This window comes from Plutella xylostella, chromosome 18 (genome assembly GCF_932276165.1).
Source record: "Plutella xylostella chromosome 18, ilPluXylo3.1, whole genome shotgun sequence".
Taxonomy (NCBI): Eukaryota; Metazoa; Arthropoda; class Insecta; order Lepidoptera; family Plutellidae; genus Plutella; species Plutella xylostella.
Genome location: NC_063998.1, coordinates 2,083,242 through 2,104,581, shown reverse-complemented (window position 1 = coordinate 2,104,581; position 21,340 = coordinate 2,083,242). Strand labels below are relative to the sequence as shown.

The window sequence follows — 21,340 nt, the reverse complement described above, 5'->3', positions numbered from 1 at the left end:
GAAAGTTTGTATGTTTAGACATTTGTACCTACTTATATTTCAAATCAAATCAAATCAAATATTTTATTTACCTATAATAGGTAGCTATATTGAGAATAAGTACCTAATACAGTCAAAATAAAACACGAATATACAATTTGTATACTTTATATTTATTTATAACTTTCGTCTCCCACGTAACGCCACAGAAGTTAAAACAGCGAGATATCATATACTTTATTGCGTAGAACACGTTATTTTGTACATAATCTTATTGAAACACTTAGCTATGCAAGTACGAACTACAAGATATAATGTTATTCAAAACACGTGCATTCTCTTGGCGGGAAAAAAATATAATTTATAATACTGAACACTGCAACATGATTAAAAGTTAGTTAGATGAAAGCTCAAATCTCAAAAATATTGCCGTCTAAAAAGCTAAAACAGCATTCTATTAAATACATAATTATATGGCAACGATTCACTGTACGTAAGCAAAACAAAAAGAAAGATTTCATAAAATGTATGTTTTTTTTATTAGTAAAAATAACCGATTTGTTGTTTTAACTATCTAAAAATAAGCTGGAATGCAACAGGGTATATGAACCGACGAAAACAATCATTCAATTATCATTGGGCGAAAATTCATCATTTACTGTGTATAAATAATAATAATAGTATATAATATTTTAAAAATTATAATCATTAACAACTACGTAACTGTCTGCAACAAACGAGCCACTAGACCGATGCACCATGTACCTCTATATAACATTACACAATCTTGAATGGAAAGGGGGCTTTATTTACAAAATGTATATATCATATTGTCGAGAAAGTATCTAGTGACCGCGTGTTACATAAAAAAATACATTGACACCGTCAACGGCTTATATTCAACGTCTAAGATGAAATTCAACAAGATTTGAAACACGACTTTTTTTTCACAGAAATACATTATTATTTTTTGTAAATATATTTTTAAACCTAAAACACTCTACTTGGACTGCGCCGTAACACATAATTAGGTCTAATAGTATATATTTATTAACAAAACAATGTTGGATCGGACCTCAAACATCAACATACCCTAGCAGTAGCTAGTATCTTTCGCGCTATTTCTAACCATAGACACTGTCAGCTCTATGGTTAAGTTGACAGTTTTATTTTTTTCCGCGCGGCAAGAGGTCCGACCCAAACATCCTCTTCAAGAATAAAGAGTATAATTGCGCGATATAACTTAGTCCTCTAGGTTACGGAAGGCAGCGGCCATGTCCTCGACGATCTGGTCGAAGTCGGCCTTGATCTTGGCTTCTCCATCTTTCACGGGGTCCTGGGGAAAAGAGATAAACATTAATTAATTAGCCCACCCAATAATAATAATTATAATGCATGTTATGTCTAAGCCCCTGCTAGATTTATAATTTAGATTTTTAAAAAACACCCCTCTATATCCCGAACCCCATGTAGGTAACCTTGATACTGGCACAAAATAAAGAAAATAGCCCCCGAACTCCAAAAAGAGGATTGGACTCCAAAGAGTTTACACATAAAGAGTCCTCATATCACACATTTGTCCAAAAAGTAAATAAATAAATAAAAGTTTAGAAAAATTACCTTGAACTTCATGCTGGACAGCTGGTAGAGCACCGGGCCCATGGCGTCACGGATCGTGTTCCACGTCACCTGGAAACAGATTTCAAAATAATTTAATTCTGACTGATAAAACAGTAAAGGAGAATGGCCATTTCTCTATGGCGCCATGACCCAGAGCGGCCATTGATGAAACATACACTGATGTGTAGTCCGTGACTACAGCATATACTGGTATTAATTTTATTATTATGAGACATGGGAGAACGAAGATATAGGTGCTGAAAGATCAAGTCTTTCTACTGTACTAGAAGTTACCCTCGAGCTAAAAATTGATTTTAAAAGTGTTTCCATGGGAATTCCTGGCTAAAAAGTATTTTATGTTACTTCGGGATAACGGGAACTTGAATAGAATGAAATATTTTTTTAAATTGGTCTCTTTATAAAAATAGGTTTCTGAGTGTGAAATGTGCAAAAATAATTATGATATTATTTGCATAAATAAAATCATGTAATACATTTTGTGATGCGCTATGAATTGGGAATCCCATGATTTAGATTATAAAACTTATTTGTGCGTGTACAATTCAGCAAAATCTTATTTAACGAAAAAAATATATTTAATTAATTTACTTTTGAACCCTAATATCTCAAGAACCCCATGGTTTAGATTTTTTTAAATATTTTTCCCTGATAATAGACATTTTTATCAATAACTTAAAGTAGGTTTGGTGAGTGGCTGCTAACTTATGCAAAGCGGGTCAGGTTTCGCCATTCTTCTTTTACAGGAGTACTATCCTGAAAACTCATGCTCAATTAGTACCCACCTACAAAGAAAAATCTTTGAATGCAACACAGACTACAGAGTGGTATTGTGATGGTAGGTAGGAGCCGTCTTATTTCAGCACGAACTATTTTGTTTTGAAATGGATATCCGTCGTACCTTGTTGTCGGACTGCGCGGTGGACTCGACGGCGTGTCGCGACATGTCGTAGAACGTGATGATGTTCTTCAGCATGCCGGTCGTCTTGTAGAACGGGCAGAAACGGTCGTAGTTCGAGTAACTGCGGACAGAGATAAGGGTTAGAATCTAAGTTTCTGAGCAGTTTTTATGTGTAATTTTGAAACCCATTTAAAAATAGTGCCGTCAGCCAAATGGTTAGAGGCTTATATGCTAGCTCGCCCTTATCCTCTGTTTATCATACAGATACAGTCAATAACATGACTGAGACTTCCACCACTTGCACCAGATAGTGCCATATGTGATAGTGCAATACAGTAATCCCCACTTCCTACCAATAAAATGAGATTTGAGTGGTTATCTAGTTAACTATATACCTACTTAGGCTTTATGTCTAACTGTATAAATTGGTGACCCCGACGTGATATAAATAATTTCGTAAATATTTTTACGTGTTATTTTTCGCCATTGTGTTCGGTGATCCCTCGCGTCAGCCTAAACCTCTATCTATAGCAGGAAAAATACACAATATATCACCTGTTCTGCTGCAAGAAGTCGTCCTTCAGCAGCTTGGCCACCTCGAGGGTTATCTTGTCGGTCTCGGCCAGGGACGCCTTTCCGACCAGCTGCACGATTTCAGACAGGTCCTCCTCCTCTTGCAGGATCTCCTTGACCTGAGGGAGAAAGGTAGAGGGTTAGAAGGTTAACGCTAAACTCATTCCTATAACCGGTAGAACACCACTGCTGTGGAATTTTCATGAAAGATCAACGATAATAGCGCTAAGGATAACTCCAAAACTTCTTTGGCTACTTACACTACTAGTCTACTACAAATACTGTTTTTTTGCCACACGCATTTCACAACAGCACTGCCTCGATTATTCCCTATCGAAAGTCAATTTCTGATACCCATTTGACTTTTTGCGAATATTTTAAGCAGATAGCGGAAAAATATATTTTTTCTTCCGTTAGACATAATGTGAAATTAACACTATACTCTGAAAAATGGGATTTGTAAAATATGGCTTATCCTTTCTATCCAATAAAAATTATGCTCAGTTCATCCGAATCAATAGTATTGATTCGGATGAACTGAGCATAAATACATATATCCATGCATCCGTGGGCCAGACAGAGGCGCTTGCGCCAAATTTAGGCTATCCCTCCTAATCACGACTGATACTGGGTTGAGTAAGTTAATAAGATTAATCAGTAATCACCTTGGTCCTGAGCGGCACGAACTCGGGGTAGTTCTTGTCGTAGAAGTCGTCCAGGGCACGCATGTACTTACTGCGGGGCGAAAACACAAAACAATCATTAGAACACAAACCATTTACCTTTCAGACAATAAGTTTGACGATTATAGCCTCATCATGATTAATATAATATTCTATTCCAATTCTTATATCTCTTTTACTAAAGTTTGATAGCGTTGAAATCAAGTTCATTCATTTGTCTTTGATTTACAATCAGACAGTTGAGTTTGCTAGTGTTTTCAAACGGAAGGCTGATAGCCCGCAATCAGCTTCCGCAATAGAATCACGAACTATAAAATACTAGCATTTCTCGCGAGATTCGCTTCGCCGTAAAAGACTTTCCCGCGGTCATACTGCGAAAAATTTAAGCCTGTATGTTCTGATGATACTCCATTCCAAACATTTCACACGCACCTGTAAGAAATAAGCCAGTTGATGGAGGGGAAGTGCTTCCTCTGCGCCAGCTTCTTGTCCAACCCCCAGAACACCTGAACAATACCGAGCGTGGCCGCCGTCACGGGGTCAGAGAAGTCTCCTCCGGGCGGCGACACGGCGCCCACGATGGAGACGGAACCTGGGACATTGGAGGGTTAGTGTGGAGAGATTTGGTAGTCGGTAAGGTAAAGTATAATGTGCAAGCTAATACAACCTAGGTCAAATATTATTCATAGGCTATGGAAGATAAATAAGGTATTTGATGGAGTTAAACTTCTTTTATATCTGTTTAGTATTTGGGATTAGCCCGCGCCGATCTACTTAGGATTATAATTTATTATTAGATCAGATCACGCAAATGGTTTGCATGTACAAGTATGAACATAACATAGGAAAGCTTATCCAAAGCCAATAAGAAAGTCAACTTTTTAATAGAAAACCGCATGTAAAATTTTAAGAAGGTATGAACTTTCTCTATGTGGTGCGAAAGTTTAAATATTTCTGTATTGTCATCCCTATAGACTGTTCTGCAGGTAATTACTACAGATTTTTTTAACAAACCAGTACTGACTATGTCTTGCACATTTTCGATATTGGATATTATGTGTACTATAAATTATGTGGACCAATAGCAACGCAGGAAAACAATTTCAGTACTCGTTTGTTAAAAAACAATAGACTACAACTAAATTACCACCAATGCGATACCAACCTTCCCTCTCCGGGTTACCCAGACACTTCACTCTTCCAGCCCTCTCGTAGAAGCTCGCCAGTCTAGCTCCCAAGTACGCGGGGTACCCAGAGTCGGCGGGCATCTCGGCCAGACGACCCGAGATCTCACGAAGAGCTTCGGCCCAACGGGACGTGGAGTCGGCCATCATGGACACGTTGTAGCCCATGTCACGGAAGTATTCGGATAGGGTGATTCCTGGGGATGAGATAGGGGGGTTAATGTTGTGAAGAAAGATGGTTTAATTTGGAGGGTGATGGGATTGCGCGTCAGCTATGTATGCGTGGAAGGCGACTGAAGTGAAAATTTTATTTATGAATACTTTATTGTACACAAAACACAGTATATTGAAAACATAGTAAAATACATACATAGCATACAAGCTTGCATTGTCTCTAGGGAATACAATCCCGGCCTTTATTTGGGATCCCGGGATTTCGGGACTGGATGAAGACAATCCCGGGATCCCGGATAGTCCCGGGATTTCGGGTCACAAATTTGTCTCGCTCCCTAACATATCATACCTTGAGAGCTAGCGTTGACATACTTTGCTTAATTATGTGTAGTTTTAGAGTGTGTGTATCACATAACCTCCCGCACGAATCTTCGACGCTCTAGAAGCTACCAGTTAGTTGCGGCCCGCAGTAACTCGTATATCGCCGGTTTTTTTCACGTATTGTCAGTGTGATTAGCGAGATATTCTTATTCTACTTTTAAAAAAAACTGAAGGGTAAGCCGCATTCAGTCTGGACATCCTGTATAACTTTTAACTGCTTACCGGTGTAGATGGAGGCCTCTCGGGCGGCCACGGGCATGTTGGAGGTGTTGGCCACGAGCGCCGTGCGCTTCATGATGGACTCGGTGACGCCGTCGATCTCGACGGTCAGCTCGGGGAAGTCTCGCAGTACTTCGGACATCTCGTTACCTGGAGAGAAAAGAGGATTGTAATTACATGCTGCAGAATGGAAGGTTGGACTTTTGTTAGGGTTTGAGTTGATTACATTAATTGTAATAGTAGTGTACACCAAAATACTGCGATTACGCTCATCATTTCTTGTGCTATGAGTTTTAGAACTTACTTCCTGCTAATGTTATAAACGTGAAAGTTTGTGAGTATGTTTGTGTTTGTTACTCTTTCAAATAAAAACTACCGAACAGATACGGATGAAATTTGGTATGCAGATTCACTCATAGGCTACTTTTTATCCGGGATTTCCTTTTATTCAAAGCGAAACTTGCAGGAAGTGCAGTATAATATAAAAATCCAAGCATAGAGCTATCAAATCCTTTATTTCTTTGTTAGAAATTCGACTCTATGAGTGACCTGTAAATCTAATTTTTGCTTTCAAAATTTAAAGTTTGACAGTGATAAAATTTGCCATTTCCACCCTCAGAATCGACATCAAATATACATAAGGTGAAGTGCGGTAATTGCAACTAAAAATATTGAAGTCGTAACTTCATCATCTGATAATTCTTTATATATAAGGAAATAGTATTACTGTAAAATCATGCCAAAGTCAAAATTTTATGTAGATTTTATTCTACTATCATGACAAAGAAAAACTCTGAAGAATAAAGAGCTATTGCCAAAAGTTCCGGCAAAGGCAGAAATAGTTGCAATTACCCCTCCTGGCGGGTAATTGCAACTAATCGTTTTATCTCCATATTTTTCTATGTGTGGTGTATATTGTGTATTTGAAACACAAAGACTAAGAGAATATTCATAGGATTGTGACACTTATAATAAAACTCGGGGATAAAAATTAATAGCTATATTTTTATTAATCAACATTAAATATTTTACTTATGTTTAATCAAACAGCCTTTTTACAATTTTTTTGGAAAGTTTTCGGAATTTACCGCAGGCAGGATGACGGGTGGAATTTTGCAGGTTTTCTAAAAAAATGTATGCTTAACAGATATGTTTAAAATTTGGTATTCAGCCTTTTATTCTTATTTGTGTGTTATATTATTAGTGATTGTATCGATATATTCATGTTCACTGCCCCATCACTGGCTTTTTCCAATTTCATACAAAAATTGACAGCTTATTGTAACCACCCTAAAAACTGCAAAATAGTTGCATTTACCAGACTTTGCATTTTTTGTCTGGTAAATGTAACTACACAGAAAACTCGGAAAACAATCGTGTTAGAATAAAACAAATACATACAAAATGACTTACCGTTATTAGTTTTTACTTTTTTTTGAAAAAACCTTGCGAGGAACCACTAAAAACTATTTTATAAAATAAAAATGCACACCATGTCCATCCGACTCCAGCAGACTCAAAATGGCCGATGACAAAAAGCTTTATAACTCCCACAATTCTTGAGCTATCAGCGCCATCCACATTTTTGGGTAGAACTTTTATGATGTAAAATTGATTTTAGTCTGTCGTTTTACAATGAAGTAACTCTAGAGGGAGTTATTGAAGTTAGTTGCAATTACCGGATAGTTGCAATTACCGCACTTCACCTTAATACTATGATGATGATGATTGGTCCGACCGATTTCGGCCATGGCGACCACTTCGACCCCTAGTTCTGTTGGCGCGCGTGCGCCCTAAGATGGCTTATATAGCCGATCTTTGCGGCGAACCCCCTTGCACTTATTATGTAGTAATACTATATTATGTAATACATACCACGCTCCCCACACCCTACGTAGACGATGACGTCAGAGTTGGAGTACTTGGACAGCGCTTGCGAGATGACGGTCTTGCCGCAACCGAAGGCCCCGGGGATGGCCGTGGTGCCGCCCTGGACGCAACTGTGGGGGGAAAGGGGGGTTAGAAGGGTGGTTTGGAGGTTTGGTGTAGTGGGGGGTATGGTATGATATATACTCGGGTAGTTATGATACTCAAAATTCTCAAGAAGAAAAGTGACAAATTAAAAACTAAACAAAGATTTTTTCTAATTACTAGTTGTGCACAGCAGAGACAAGTTACGTATGTTATCAGAAGGCGCAGATGTAGAATACCTCGGAGAGCCGAGCTATGGGAGCCTATTACACTTCCTAAACATGTAGAGTATTGTAGAGCCAAGCGAAGCGAGGCTATGTACAATACAGATGAACTCCGTATGAACTGCGATAGCCGAGCGAAGCGAAGTGATTTATCCAAACCAAGTATGTTATTATGTGACCGTTTGATACTTCTTGTTTCTGGTTTGATTGCTTCCCTTCGGTCGTCTATAGATTTGTAAAATGGTGGTAAGAAGATTGTCTACTGGGCTCAGCTGTCAGGTACTTACGGGAACAGTGAGTCGAGCACCCTCTGGCCGGTCAGCAGCGGGTGGTTGGCGGGCAGTTTCTCGGTGCAGGGCCGCGGCTGCCTCACCGGCCACACTTGAAGCATGGTGTAGGACGACTTCTCGCCGTCGAACTCGGTCTCTAGGACTACGTCCTGGGGGGAAAAGGTTGGGTTAGAGATAGGTTGGATGTTGGCAAATGTTGACGGAAAATTGTGAATGAATGTGAAGCCTAGGAATTAGGTTATACATGCTAGTTCAAGGTAGCTTAGCTCTTTTAAAAGTTACTATAGCTATGAAATAGTATAAATAACGGTCAAAGCGCGGAGTTTACAACGTTTGAGTTCGATGCTATAGATAGACTGTTTCAGCGACAAATACGCCTATGAAAACCTGGCTACCCGCCATTGTATGTGTAGTCTTATTGACAACAATACCGCTTCCTCAATATGTGTAGTCCTACTGTAGTGTCACTAACCTATAATGCACTTTTTCATTAACCTAATGTCACCTAAAAGCCTGATGCTTGCCGATACCGATAATAGGCGTCTAGACTAAGTATATATGATTATTTAGCCTCTTTTCCTATGAGTCGCTTGTGAGTAGCTTTGCAGTCGCATTTGAGCAATGTCGCTATAGAAACAGCTCACGCTAGTAAAGTGACACTCACAGTGACTTTGTAGTTCCCCTCGGGCGCGATGTAGGTGACGGTGCCCTTGGCCTTGGGCGGCACCAGCATGCGGTGCTTCACCAGCGTGTTCTCGTGCACGATCCCGCACAGCACCCGCCGTTGTATGTGTAGTCTTATTGACAACTATACTGCTTCCTTAATATGTATGTATACTGTGGGGTCTTTTTAAACCTAATAACCTAACGCACTTTGTCACCTAAAAGGCTGATGCCTGCTGATGCCGATAAAAGGCGTCGAGACTAAGTTTGTATGATTGTTAGACCTCTTTTCATACTCAAGCTATATGCGTTTTATCTTATGAGTCGCTTGTGAATAGCTTCAGTATGCATACTGTTACAGTATGCATACTAAAGCACTACAGTATTGGCACTACAGTATTACAGTATTACTGTAGTGCCATCAACCTAATGTCACCTAAAAGGCTGATGCTTGCAGATGCCGATAATAGGCGTCAGGACTAAGTATGTATGATATTTCGACCTCTTTTCATACGACGCGACTTTCAAGCTATATGCGTTCTATAAGCGTATCCTAGGAGTCGCTTGTGAGTTAGCTTCGCAGTCGTATTCGAGTAGCGTCGCGATATAAGAGTCTCTTGCTAGTAAAGTGACACTCACAGTGACTTTGTAGTTCCCCTCGGGCGCGATGTAGGTGACGGTACCCTTGGCCTTGGGCGGCACCAGCATGCGGTGCTTCACCAGCGTGTTCTCGTGCACGATCCCGTATAAGTCTCCGCCGGTGATGTGGGTGCCGACCTGGGGGAAAGGAAAAAGTGTCATAAAAATATTCGGCGGTTTTTACCTAGCAAGTGTCCAAAAAACAGGGTAATAGATTTTATTGATGAAGGTAACACTGCATTACTTATTTATATCTTCACGACTAATCCGCAAATATGTAGTCAGACGTAATAAGCAACTCAAACGCTTTTTTTGTTCTGCGACTTTTGAAAATTTGCTGAATAAAACAGTTCTCTGTAGTAACATGTCACGTGACCAACAAAGTTTCTAAGGAGAAGGTTTTTTTTCACGAATATTCAAAAATTCGTAGAACCAAAAAAGGGGGTGACTGAGGAGGTCATTCTGAAGACCTCCTCAGTCACCCCCTTTCGGCTTAGTACATCAATTTTGCAACACCCTGTATGTGCATTATACAAGAGTCTTTCCACCAGCACCTTCTAAAAGCTCTAAAAAGTGTCTAAAACCGCATTAATCCCTCCTTTATCTAACCCAATACACCAATAGCGTCGCTCCATTTTGACACATTTCTCCCGCACCTTCTAAAAACGCAAAAAAGTGTCTAAAAGCGCTAAAAATGTCTAAAAACGCACGAATTCGACTTTTGTATCCCCCCGCACCTTCTAAAACACCTAAAGAAAGTGTCTAAAACCCACACTGCACCCACTTTGATGTACTGCGGGTGGAACTCCCACTCGGTGTCGCGGGCCAGCGCGGGCACGTTCACCCCCTTGGGGATGTAGATGCTCTGCGTGAGCTCGTTGATGTCCTTCAGCGGCCGCTGGATGCCGTCGGAGATGGAGCCGAGGATGTGCCCGGCGGTGAGACCGTGGTTCGAATACCGGCCGAGACATCGCTCTTATAGTGAAATTCTACCATCGCTCTTACTGTGAATTTCTACCATCGCTCTTACTGTGAATTTCTACCATCGCTCTTATAGTGAATTTCTACCATCGCTCTTACTGTCAATTTCTACCATCGCTCTTACTGTGAAATTCTACCATCCATCGCTCTTATGGTGAATTTTTACCATCGCTCTTATAGTGAATTTCTACCACCGCTCTTTCTGTAAATTTCTACCATAGCTCTTACTGTGAATTTTTACCATCGCACTATAGTGTATATGGATCAAAATGCTCTAAAACGTACTAATTCGGCTTTTATAACCCAATACACCAATAGCGTCGCTCCATTTTGACACATTCATCTCGCACCCTATAAAACACCTATAGAAAGCGTCTAAAACCCGCACTACACCCACCTTGATGTACTGCGGGTGGAACTCCCACTCGGTGTCGCGGGCCAGCGCGGGCACGTTCACCCCCTTGGGGATGTAGATGCTCTGCGTGAGCTCGTTGATGTCCTTCAGCGGCCGCTGGATGCCGTCGGAGATGGAGCCGAGGACGTGCCCGGCGGAGACCGGGGTTCGAATACCGGCCGAGACATCGCTCTTATAGTGAAATTCTACCATCGCTCTTATACTATGAATTTCTACTATCGCTCTTATACTGTGAATTTCTACCATCGCTCTTTCTGTGAATTTCTACCATTGCTCTTACTGTGAATTTCTACCATCGCTCTTATAGTGAATTTCTACCATCGCTGTTACTGTGAATTTCTACCATCGCTCTTACTGTGAATTTCTACCATCGCTCTTACAGTCAATTTCTACCATTGCACTTACTGTGAATTTCTACCATCGCTCTTACTGTGAATTTCTACCATCGCTCTTATGGTGAATTTCTACCATCGCTCTTACTCTGAATTTCTACCATCGCACAATCATGTATCCGAAATCAGCTCTATTGATGTATCTTGACCAAAATGGCGGCATCTACGCATGAAGCATGAATGAGCCAATGATAACAGCATTCAAAGCGCGACCTTGACTCAATAGACCAATAGCGACCACGCAGCATATTCCTCCCGCACCTTCTAAAATACCTATAAAGTGTCTAAAAACTCACTAATTCGACTTTTGTAACCCAATACACCATTAACGTCGCACTATAAGACCTAAAAAGCGTCCAAAACCCGCACTGCACCCACCTTGATGTACTGCGGGTGGAACTCCCACTCGGTGTCGCGGGCCAGCGCGGGCACGTTCACCCCCTTGGGGATGTAGATGCTCTGCGTGAGCTCGTTGATGTCCTTCAGCGGCCGCTGGATGCCGTCGAAGATGGAGCCGAGGATGCCGGGTCCCAGTTCTACGGAGAGAGGCTTGCCGGTGCGCAGCACGGGGTCGCCGACGGTCACGCCTGAGGTCTCTTCGTACACCTGTTGGGGGTTGGTTAGGGTTAGATTTCATTCTGAACAGCAGACGAATTAATCATGATTACAATAGGTTCGTTATCGACGTAGTCAAACATCACTGTATCTCGATTCGCCATAAATAAGGCGGTGTGATTGGTCGAACGCACATTAAACGAGTTTATTGATGAAAACTCATACAAAGTCAAAGTCAAAGTCAAAATTTTTTATTCATCGTACAAATATAAAATTTTCTGATCAACGTCAATTTTTACAAATTACTCTCCGTTCGGATAAGGGGGGGCTCTTTCTGTCTAAGGAGAAGAACGGAGGCAAGAAACTCCTGAGCCATCTTTTCAAAAAAAGACTTAAAACTAGTTGGTATACAATACATATAAGCTTAATAATTATTATTATTTAACTCAGTTTTTGTATCTGACGACCACGTTTCCCAGAGTACATTCGCTAATGGTGGTAGCCAAGATTGCCAAGATAAATCGTGCATTGATATAAACTTTATCAATTTAGATGAAAACACTGTACTTACAGAATTTAGTCGGGTACGAGTTAATAAGGGTGCGGGATCAGATGGTGTTCATCCTATCCTTATATCAAAGTGCGCTAAAGAACTGGTTATTCCCCTAACGCTCATCTATCGTTTCTCTCTTAAATCTGGAGTTTTTCCTAACATTTGGAAAAAGGCTATCATCACACCTATTCCAAAAAATAGTAAAATCGACGTATTAACCGAATATAGGCCTATATCAAAATTAAGTATTTTCGCTAAAGTTTTAGAAAAAATAGTAACTAATCAAATAGCATACTGCGTCAAAAACCAAGTAGCCGAGGCACAACATGGATTTATTAAGTCACGTAGCGTTGAAACTAACATGGTAAGTTTTAGCGAATACCTACTTGAAGCTATGAATAAAAATTTACAAATTGATGTAATTTACACTGACTTCTCGAAGGCATTTGATAAAATAAACCATAATATAATTCTTCAGAAGCTACTAAAACTTGGAATTCATGGAGCCTTGTTGCGATGGATTGAATCCTACATCCGTAATCGTAGTCAGGCTGTATTGGTCAAGGGTTTCGAGTCTAGTTTTCTTACCATTCCATCTGGTATCCCCCAAGGATCTCATTTAGGACCTTTACTGTTTACATTGTATATCAATGATATTGGAGAGGTTCTGGTGCATTCAGATCATCTACTTTATGCAGATGATACAAAAATCTTCAAGATAGTTAAAAAAGTTACTGACTGTCTGCAATTGCAGCGTGATCTGAGTGCTCTTACACAATACTGCCAGTCGAACCAACTGTTTCTGAATGCTGACAAATGCCTACGTCATTACCTACACCCGTAAAACAAAACCTATACGATTTTCTTATAATCTGCAAAATGTGGAACTTCCTAGGGTCACAACTATTCGGGATTTAGGAATAATGATGGATAGTCAATTAACATACAACACACACATAGACAATATCGTTAAAAGGGCATTCAGAGGCTTAGGTTTTATTAATAGAATATCTAAGCCTTTCAGAAGTGTGTCTACTATAAAAGTATTATATTACTCCTTTATTAGATCAATCTTGGATTTTGCTTCCGTAGTATGGTCCCCTTCTTATGAAATTCACATCAAACGCATAGAAAAAGTACAAAAGATATTTCTTAAAAACCTATCATTTAAATTTAATTTTGACAGTTCATCCTATGATATGAGACTTAAACACTTTAATCTTACAGCACTTAGTTTACGACGAAAACTGATGGATCTTATTTTCATGCACAAAATTTTAAATAATAAAATAGTTTGCCCTTCTTTGTTGTGTAGGATTCCCTTTATTGTACGTTCCCAGGGCCTCTTACGGTCACTTCGTTCTCTTCCTAATAGAAACAAGTTATTTGTACTTCCAAACTATAACAAAAATTACACACGTAACAGCTTTATGTACCGAACCCTAAATATGTATAATGCTGAATTATCTTCCACTGATGTTGACCCTTTTAATGACAGTACAGATTCATTTAAAAGAAAAATACTTAAACACTATGATTTAAAATGTTGATGTTGGACACTCCTTGAATTGTATACCTAACCTATGATATATAAAACACTATGATTTAAAATGTTGATGTTGGACACTCCTTGAATTGTATACCTAACCTATGATATATACTTTTTTTTTTTTTCCTTCTTTCTTTTTCCCTTGAATTTTGTCAATGATTTTCGCAGTTTACACACCTACTAAAATTGTAACTTACACACAATGAATTAAAAATTTTGCAATGTTACTATAACTAGTTAATGAAGTTTTCTCCTGTTATTTACTTTATGTTTAACTTTTCGGCCCTCCAAGTCTATAAGTTTAGATTTAAGATAGCATGTATATTTTGTTTCCATATGACTGTTTGAAGCCAAAATAAAATAAAATAAATAAATAAAATAAAATAATTATTATTATAATAATATGAGCAGAGCTAACTACTTATCACAGCCATGCATTAACGTCCTCTAAGTAATCATCAATTTTATAATAAGCTTTTTTACTGAGTTTCTCTTTAATGTAACACCACTACATGTCGAGATTATTTGAGATTCTCATAAGATAAAGAGTCTCAAAAGATTTTATATAAGTATTATATCTGCCTACTTTTGTCGCGTGTCCTAAATTATATACACACTCATGTATGTTGTCTGTGAGTAAGGCAAAATGCAACGAAGCAGAAATAATTATGATGAACTCTACATCTGAAGATGGCTAAAAACTTTAAAGTGCTTACCTACGCAAAAAAAGTATTAATCTTGATATAATGTAGTTTAAATATTATGCTTGTTTACAATTTATTAAAATTATTGTTAACTATAAAAAAAAATTTTTTGTCTTTTCAACTAATATCTTTTTCTAGCTCATAATATCCCCAACAACCCGTACCTGGATGGTGGCCATGTCCCCCTCCAGACGGATGATCTCGCCGACCAGCTCATTGTAGCCGACGCGCACCAGCTCGTACATGGCCGAGCCGGACATCTTCTCCGCTGTGACCACTGTGGAGGAATGGAGGTTGAGGTTAGAGCGGTAGGGAAATAGTAGCCATAATTGTAATGCTAACCTATTCTCTGTGGGGGTGTAAAAAGGCACCTGGCTCTCTTGAATGGAACCTTTGTGCATATCCCCAAGGTCAAAACTGCCTTCCTAAGCTTCCTAAGCTTGGACCATTTTCCCATTCTCCTGCTGGTCCAGTGCATGATGGGTTAACATGGGTTCACCTAGATGTGCTAAATCTAGATGCCTGTTACCTCACAATGTTTTAGAGTGCTGGTATACATTGTACTTAAATTCAAAGAAATCATTAATAATGCAAACCATTATGGCACAGAAAAGATAGCAGTCTCTTTTTCTGTCTGAAAATCAATTGTATTTTAGCTTGATGGTAAACAAGATTAATTCTTTGTTCAATAGTAAATGCTGATAACAGATAATTGAATATCTATTAGTATCTGCATAACCATTAATATTATGTAATGTAACTGTTTTGAATTTGCACTCATCATTCAATTCATTCAAGATATCATGATGTATTCCATAGTACCAGACAGTAAAATACTGATACAACCACTCACACAAATGCACAAACACTTAGGTTTGTAATCCCCAATGACTTAATCACTTTGTATAGATATTTATTTGCATTTATAATTTATAATTGAAAACATCTTGCCAAGTGGAAGGAGCCTTCCATTCTTGGGATATTCTGTTATCTAAAAGAAAAAGCATTATACCCCTGTTACAAGAAGTTAATGATATTATTGACTTTACAGTTTGCAAGAAAAAGCAATGTAGACCAAGGAGCTTAAGAGCAAGGCAATGGTCATGTTGTACCAAGAAACAAAAGAACTGGCTTTTAAATTTAAGAAGAGAAGAATAGTTTGCAATCTAAATTGAATTTGCATTTCAAAGGTTAAGTAGGGTATGGGATATGGAACTTACCGGGACCGGACACAGCGAAGACATAACCAAACTGGGTTTCATTGTCCTCGTCGGCAATCCTCTTCAACCCGTGACTCATCTTGAACAATTACCTTGTTTTTCTGAAATTAATAGAGAAGAGTAATATAAAGACAATTTCCTACATGAAATCTCAGGAAAGCTTTTCATAATCTGCCATTGTTGCAATTTTTTTACAAAATATTTATGTATGTTAATTAAAGTGGGTTTTGCAGTCAATCAGATAGCTGAAGTAGCTAGTTCATCAAAACAGTTTGAAAAATTACAATAATTATTCACATTATGTTTTTAGAAAGGAAGGAAATTTTATTGATTTTTAACATTCAGATGAATAGAACCTTTTTTTTTTTTTAGATGTTTATTTTCTTTCACAAAAAGTTTGTACAATAATTATTACAAAAAACCACCCCTCGAAAACCGCGAGGTTTATATGGGGGTAGCTGAATCGCTGTTCATACAAAAAGAAATCACAATTTAATATTGACTTATATAGCTGTTTGTCATGCGACAATGGATCCCAGTATCAAATACTACGATCCATTTTCGCACGACTTATGTTAACTTATACATACTTAACCTAAAGCAATGACTGTATCTGAGTACCTGATCTCTAAGAATATGGTAATTTTTTATCAAGATTACTGATAAGTAGTCACTCCTATCCATCACTGTCAATTCCACCTTCTTTCCATTGATTATTTAAATGCAGGAGGGATATGAGATGAAAAATATTGACTATAAATACCACAAACAAAGGGTATTAGAACCAGCTTGCATAATTTGGAAAGGGAACTATAAAAATATAGGTTATTGATCTCAATATTTATTAATACAACTTATGTAATATTACAAAGTGGTCATATGGAAGAGCACTCATGACTGCTATGGTTTAGTGAATATGACAAATTTGTGCACTGCCTATAATGAGAATGGATTTTATTAGCCTGGGCCATTGTATTTAATATTCCACCTATCTCTATCACAAAAATGTTCCAATCGAAGTTGTTTATATCTTGTTTTACTAAAGTTTTACTAATAATATTGGAAACAGTTTACATTTTGAGGGTCAGAGATTTTGAAACTTTACTTAGGTACATAACCTAAAACATCATTAATTGATGTTAATAAGACTATGTCTGTATGATATTGTACATACTCCTGTTTACCTATGTACAGTATGTATGATATGCAGGAAAATAGAGATATATTTACAAGAGCTAGGTGTATGGTTGATATATGAAGGTCACAAACTGTTTTAGAAATAACTAGGTACATGTTAGAAGATGAGATATTCTAGCTATAATTTGTACTAAACATGCAGTTTATATATCCTATACCCAAGAAGATCCACAAACCATACTTTTAATAATAATGTGATGGTGAATTCTTCAGTATTCATCGCAAATTAGTGATTCTTGTTCAGCACCTCCCTATAGCTGCTGGTTGCAGAAAACTACCAAAAACTACTTTGTTGTATAAGAATCTTATAGGAATCTATTCCAGTACATTAATCATACATGTTTCTAGTATTTTACTGTCGCTTTGCTAGTTACAGCACTAAAATAGATGCCACTGCAAATGCGAAGAAGTAGCAAAATTCCAGTCACATGATAGGGTGGTAACTAATCAATTATTGTTCAGTTTCTATCAATATTTCATAATATTGTAGTTAACTTACAGTTTCAGGATACAGTACAAATAACGAATACCACTGATGGCTGCAATAATGAGGAATAAAACCGCAAACCCAACTAAAATGTCATTACATGGCCCAGCCAAAATTTTGACAATGGCAGAAAATGTAAAGCTTACCGAATTCACTTTAAATTATAAAATCACAGTTAAATATCACAAACACTTCGAACCAGTCGATGAAACATGTAAAATAACAGCTGTATATAATAAAAATCAACTCACGGGACGAGAAAGATGGAAAAGACAGACCGAGAATGGCGGAGAATCACAACTTATCACAAGACCAATGATAAAATTTTAGTCAGCTGACCCGCTGTAGTCTATGCTTTTTGTCTATGGTGACAATTCATTGATTTTTACGTTCCATTTCATGAAAACTTGATTTTAAGACAGCTCACCGGATTTAAAATTTAATATTCCTTATAAAGATTATGTTTTAATACATCAACATATCGCAATGTTTACCTCAAATTCGAGAAATATTACTGAGGTCAAAATGTGCTCACCAAATATGAGTTTTATAAAATAGTAACCAAAAAAATGTTTGAATTTGCCGCGCTTTTTCCAGTCCAGAAAAAACGAGAAGAGGAGGATAGTCAGAATAATAAAAAATAGAAACAAAATTTCTTCAAGTAATGTTCTTCTCACGAGAAGCTATGTTAGCTATGAACGGAAAAAGCTAGACTAATTTCTAGCTTTTCATACTAGTTGTTCCCACGAGCTTCACTTCGCGTTAAAAATAGATAGTATACATATAATGTATACTATGTTCTTTCGTTTTCAGGGTCTAGAGTCTAGCTAGACTATCTGGATACTAAATTTCATTCAAATCTCTTCAGTAGTTTTGGCGTGCAAGAAGTAACAGACAGACACAGTTACTTTTGCATTTATAATTTTTGGTTTAAATAATTTAGGGTTTAAGTTATTATCCTGAGGATGCCAAATCGTTCAAAAACTTGAAAGAAAAATTGACGGCATGACAGAATCGAAATGTGAATTTTCCGAACGTACTTTTGATGGCCGACGGACAACGACAAATCACTTTGTTTTCGTTTAATTTTGTTTGCTAAAACGGGGAATCCCCCGTAATTCTAACATTTATTATGATGCAGCGTGGTTAAATTTACTATCCGTATTTATTTTACTCCTTCAATTCTTCACAGCTATCCTTGAACTTACTCCTGCAACCAAGCTTTTGTTCAATGTGAGTGAGAGCTATTATTATTTATAGTTTTATCTTAGTGCTTGGTCCTCGGTGCATTTAAATGGTGTATTTTCAGGAACAATAAATCAGATATCAAACTAAGTAAAGCGTTGTCTTGGATTTTGAGACATGGAGCCGTTAAAGAAGGCCTAACTTTGAGGTACTAACTACCCCACTTTAAACTCTTTTTAAATTTTGTGAACTTTCTGTGTGCTACATTATTTAATTTGAAACAGCTGTTGTATTGGTTTTCATGTCAATATCATGAGTTTATGTACATTTACACAGCCTTGCCTGCGTGTCACTGTGTTTACATATTAATTCGTGATTGGATCAAGTTTTCAGTTTATCATTCTGATGCACTTTCTGATATAACTAGGTCAACTTACTAAAATAAAGTTTTTATGCTGTATCATACATTTTAACCTTTACTTATGTACTAAATGACTTGACACCATTAATATCTCATACAGAATTGACAAAATTTGCTTAAACCATATTGATTCCATGTTTACCATGAAATCAAACAGTATTCAAAATCAAATGTGTTGTGTATAGCTGATATCAAGTTTTCAGGAGCTGACTGTTTAATATAACTAACAATGCTGCATCGACCCATCCCATAATTACATTAGTTCCAACATAATGAGTGTATTCTATTCTATTCTGAGAGGGGGCGAAGTTCCTGTATATGGCTCTCTCGAGTGGAACCTTTGTACATATCCCCTTGATTTCAGCTCAGCCAGCCTATGAGTGTAATTTGGAGCAGAATAATCATGCTTTTATCACTAAATATTATAACTCGAACATATAAAATATTATTATTTCAGCCCGGAAGGTTACACTCCTGTAGCTAATCTACTGCAGCACCGGCTATTCAAGGGCCAATATAAGATTACTGACATAGAGAGGGTAGTTGAAACAAATGACAAGCAGAGATTCAAACTACGAGTGAACCCTCTTACCCATGCGTTGGAGATACGAGCCAATCAGGGCCATAGCCTCAGTGGTGTCAGCGAAAGACTCACTCCAATAATAGAGGTTAGTAGTACAGTTCAAAGGAAAAAAAAGGGACTCATATAATATTATCAAGTATAGTTTTCATTTTTATTCTTGTAAATTCCTTAAAACTCCAAAGAATATTTACTGAATCAATATTATTATGTACCTAGTTACATACTGTTTAAAGTCATCCTATCTTTGTCTATCTTAATAGTTTGTTCAGTCATTAAATAGTAATTAAAAGAAGTACAAAGGATTTGATAATTCTACTACATTAGTAGATAGGGAAAATACTGTGTGAAGCGCACAAGATATCATTACAATGTTACATATCAGTCCATTTCTTTGCCCAGTCAAGTGACTATTTAGTTACTTTTATTATGGCTACTACACTAAGTTAAATATTTCATTGTAAGCTCATAAATAAATACTCACTCTTGCTTTGCTCTAATTTCAAAGGCATTGTAGCATTTATTATCAAATGTGACCTCTTCCTCTATTTTATGCAGGCGAAGTACCCGACAGTGGTGCATGGGACCTACCTCAACAGCTACCAGTCCATCAAGAAGGAAGGCCTGAGTCGCATGAGCCGACAACACATACACTTTGCTAAGGGAACTCCCGGTGACAAGACTGTCATTAGTGGTCTGAGGAGGGACGCGGAAGGTGAGCTAGTTGTGCCTTTGTTCCTTTGTTTGTTGAATTTTTTGAACAGGATTTTTGCATTCTCTCTAATATTTTGTATAGCCTTATTCATATCTAAATCAATTCAATATGGACAAGGCATAGAACATTTCTCTACTCTCTTTATTGTTATCAACTTTTTTTTATTTTTTAGTTTTCATATATCTGGACTTGCAGAAAGCATTGGACGACGGACTCAAGTTCTTTGAGTCGGAAAATGGAGTTATTCTGACGGCCGGCAACGAAGACGGATACATCCTGCCCAAGTATTTCCTGAAAGCCACTAGCAACACTGGTAAGTTTAAAACATGTATTCATTATTATGCTATTAGAACCAACACACTAACTTGATTAGTATTTATCCTCAATACTAATTAACCTTTTGATATAATAAGATCTGAAGGGCTAGCACGGGGGGCAATTAAGACGAGACAAAAGTTCTCCGTCTCGCTGCTCTTGAGGCTGCGCGATGTGAGTCAGCGCGATGCAAAACTTGCCAAGTCTTAAATGCGCCCCGCGCAAGCTCTTCTCTAAGTTGTGCATAAGCTTACTCTCGTTTTACAGTTGGCTAGAGCAGCCATATTTGTATGTCTCTACTAAAAAATCCTTTGTTTCTTTAACATCTATTGCCATAATTCCATACCTATTCCCCCAGGTTTGACACTCACATGAGCGATGGAGCCGCAGCCGCCCCACGAGCCGCGCGCCATACACCCCGAGCCGTTCGTCCCCCCTCCCGAGCCCCGCGCCCCGCTTCCCGAGCAGCATGCCCCGCCCCCTGCAACCCTCGCCCCGCCCCCCGAGGCCCGGGAGCCGCGCGGCCCACACCCTGAGCCCCGGGAGCCACAC

At 38.2% G+C, this 21,340-nt stretch overlaps 2 protein-coding genes across 7 annotated transcripts; one reads left to right on the top strand and one right to left on the bottom strand.

Annotated features, from left to right (window-relative positions):
- Window positions 1-131: 131 nt before the first annotated feature.
- Window positions 132-17,952, bottom strand: LOC105392322 (V-type proton ATPase catalytic subunit A). 6 transcript variants are annotated; one of them, XM_048627420.1, is made up of 16 exons: window positions 17,824-17,952; window positions 15,889-15,989; window positions 14,833-14,945; window positions 11,686-11,913; window positions 9,601-9,657; window positions 8,882-8,962; window positions 8,215-8,366; window positions 7,608-7,732; window positions 5,736-5,882; window positions 4,940-5,155; window positions 4,207-4,366; window positions 3,757-3,826; window positions 3,074-3,210; window positions 2,519-2,639; window positions 1,600-1,668; window positions 132-1,315 (listed from the first exon to the last, which is right to left on the bottom strand). In XM_048627420.1, the coding sequence occupies exons 2-16, from the start codon at window positions 15,965-15,967 to the stop codon at window positions 1,223-1,225; spliced, it is 1,848 nt and encodes a 615-aa protein (XP_048483377.1). In that variant the 5' UTR covers window positions 15,968-15,989; window positions 17,824-17,952; the 3' UTR covers window positions 132-1,222. The 6 variants fall into 6 exon arrangements, with proteins under 6 accessions (XP_048483377.1, XP_048483379.1, XP_048483376.1 ...); XM_048627422.1 differs by having other exon boundaries at window positions 17,719-17,853; XM_048627419.1 differs by lacking the exon at window positions 8,882-8,962 and having other exon boundaries at window positions 9,520-9,657.
- A 654-nt stretch (window positions 17,953-18,606) lies between these two features.
- LOC105392332 (tRNA 2'-phosphotransferase 1) lies at window positions 18,607-21,335 on the top strand. Its single transcript, XM_048627418.1, has 6 exons — window positions 18,607-18,805; window positions 18,882-18,965; window positions 19,636-19,846; window positions 20,317-20,473; window positions 20,646-20,786; window positions 21,147-21,335. Coding segments are annotated over exons 1-6 (612 nt in total). The 5' UTR covers window positions 18,607-18,803; the 3' UTR covers window positions 21,164-21,335.
- The last annotated feature ends 5 nt before the right edge of the window (window positions 21,336-21,340 follow it).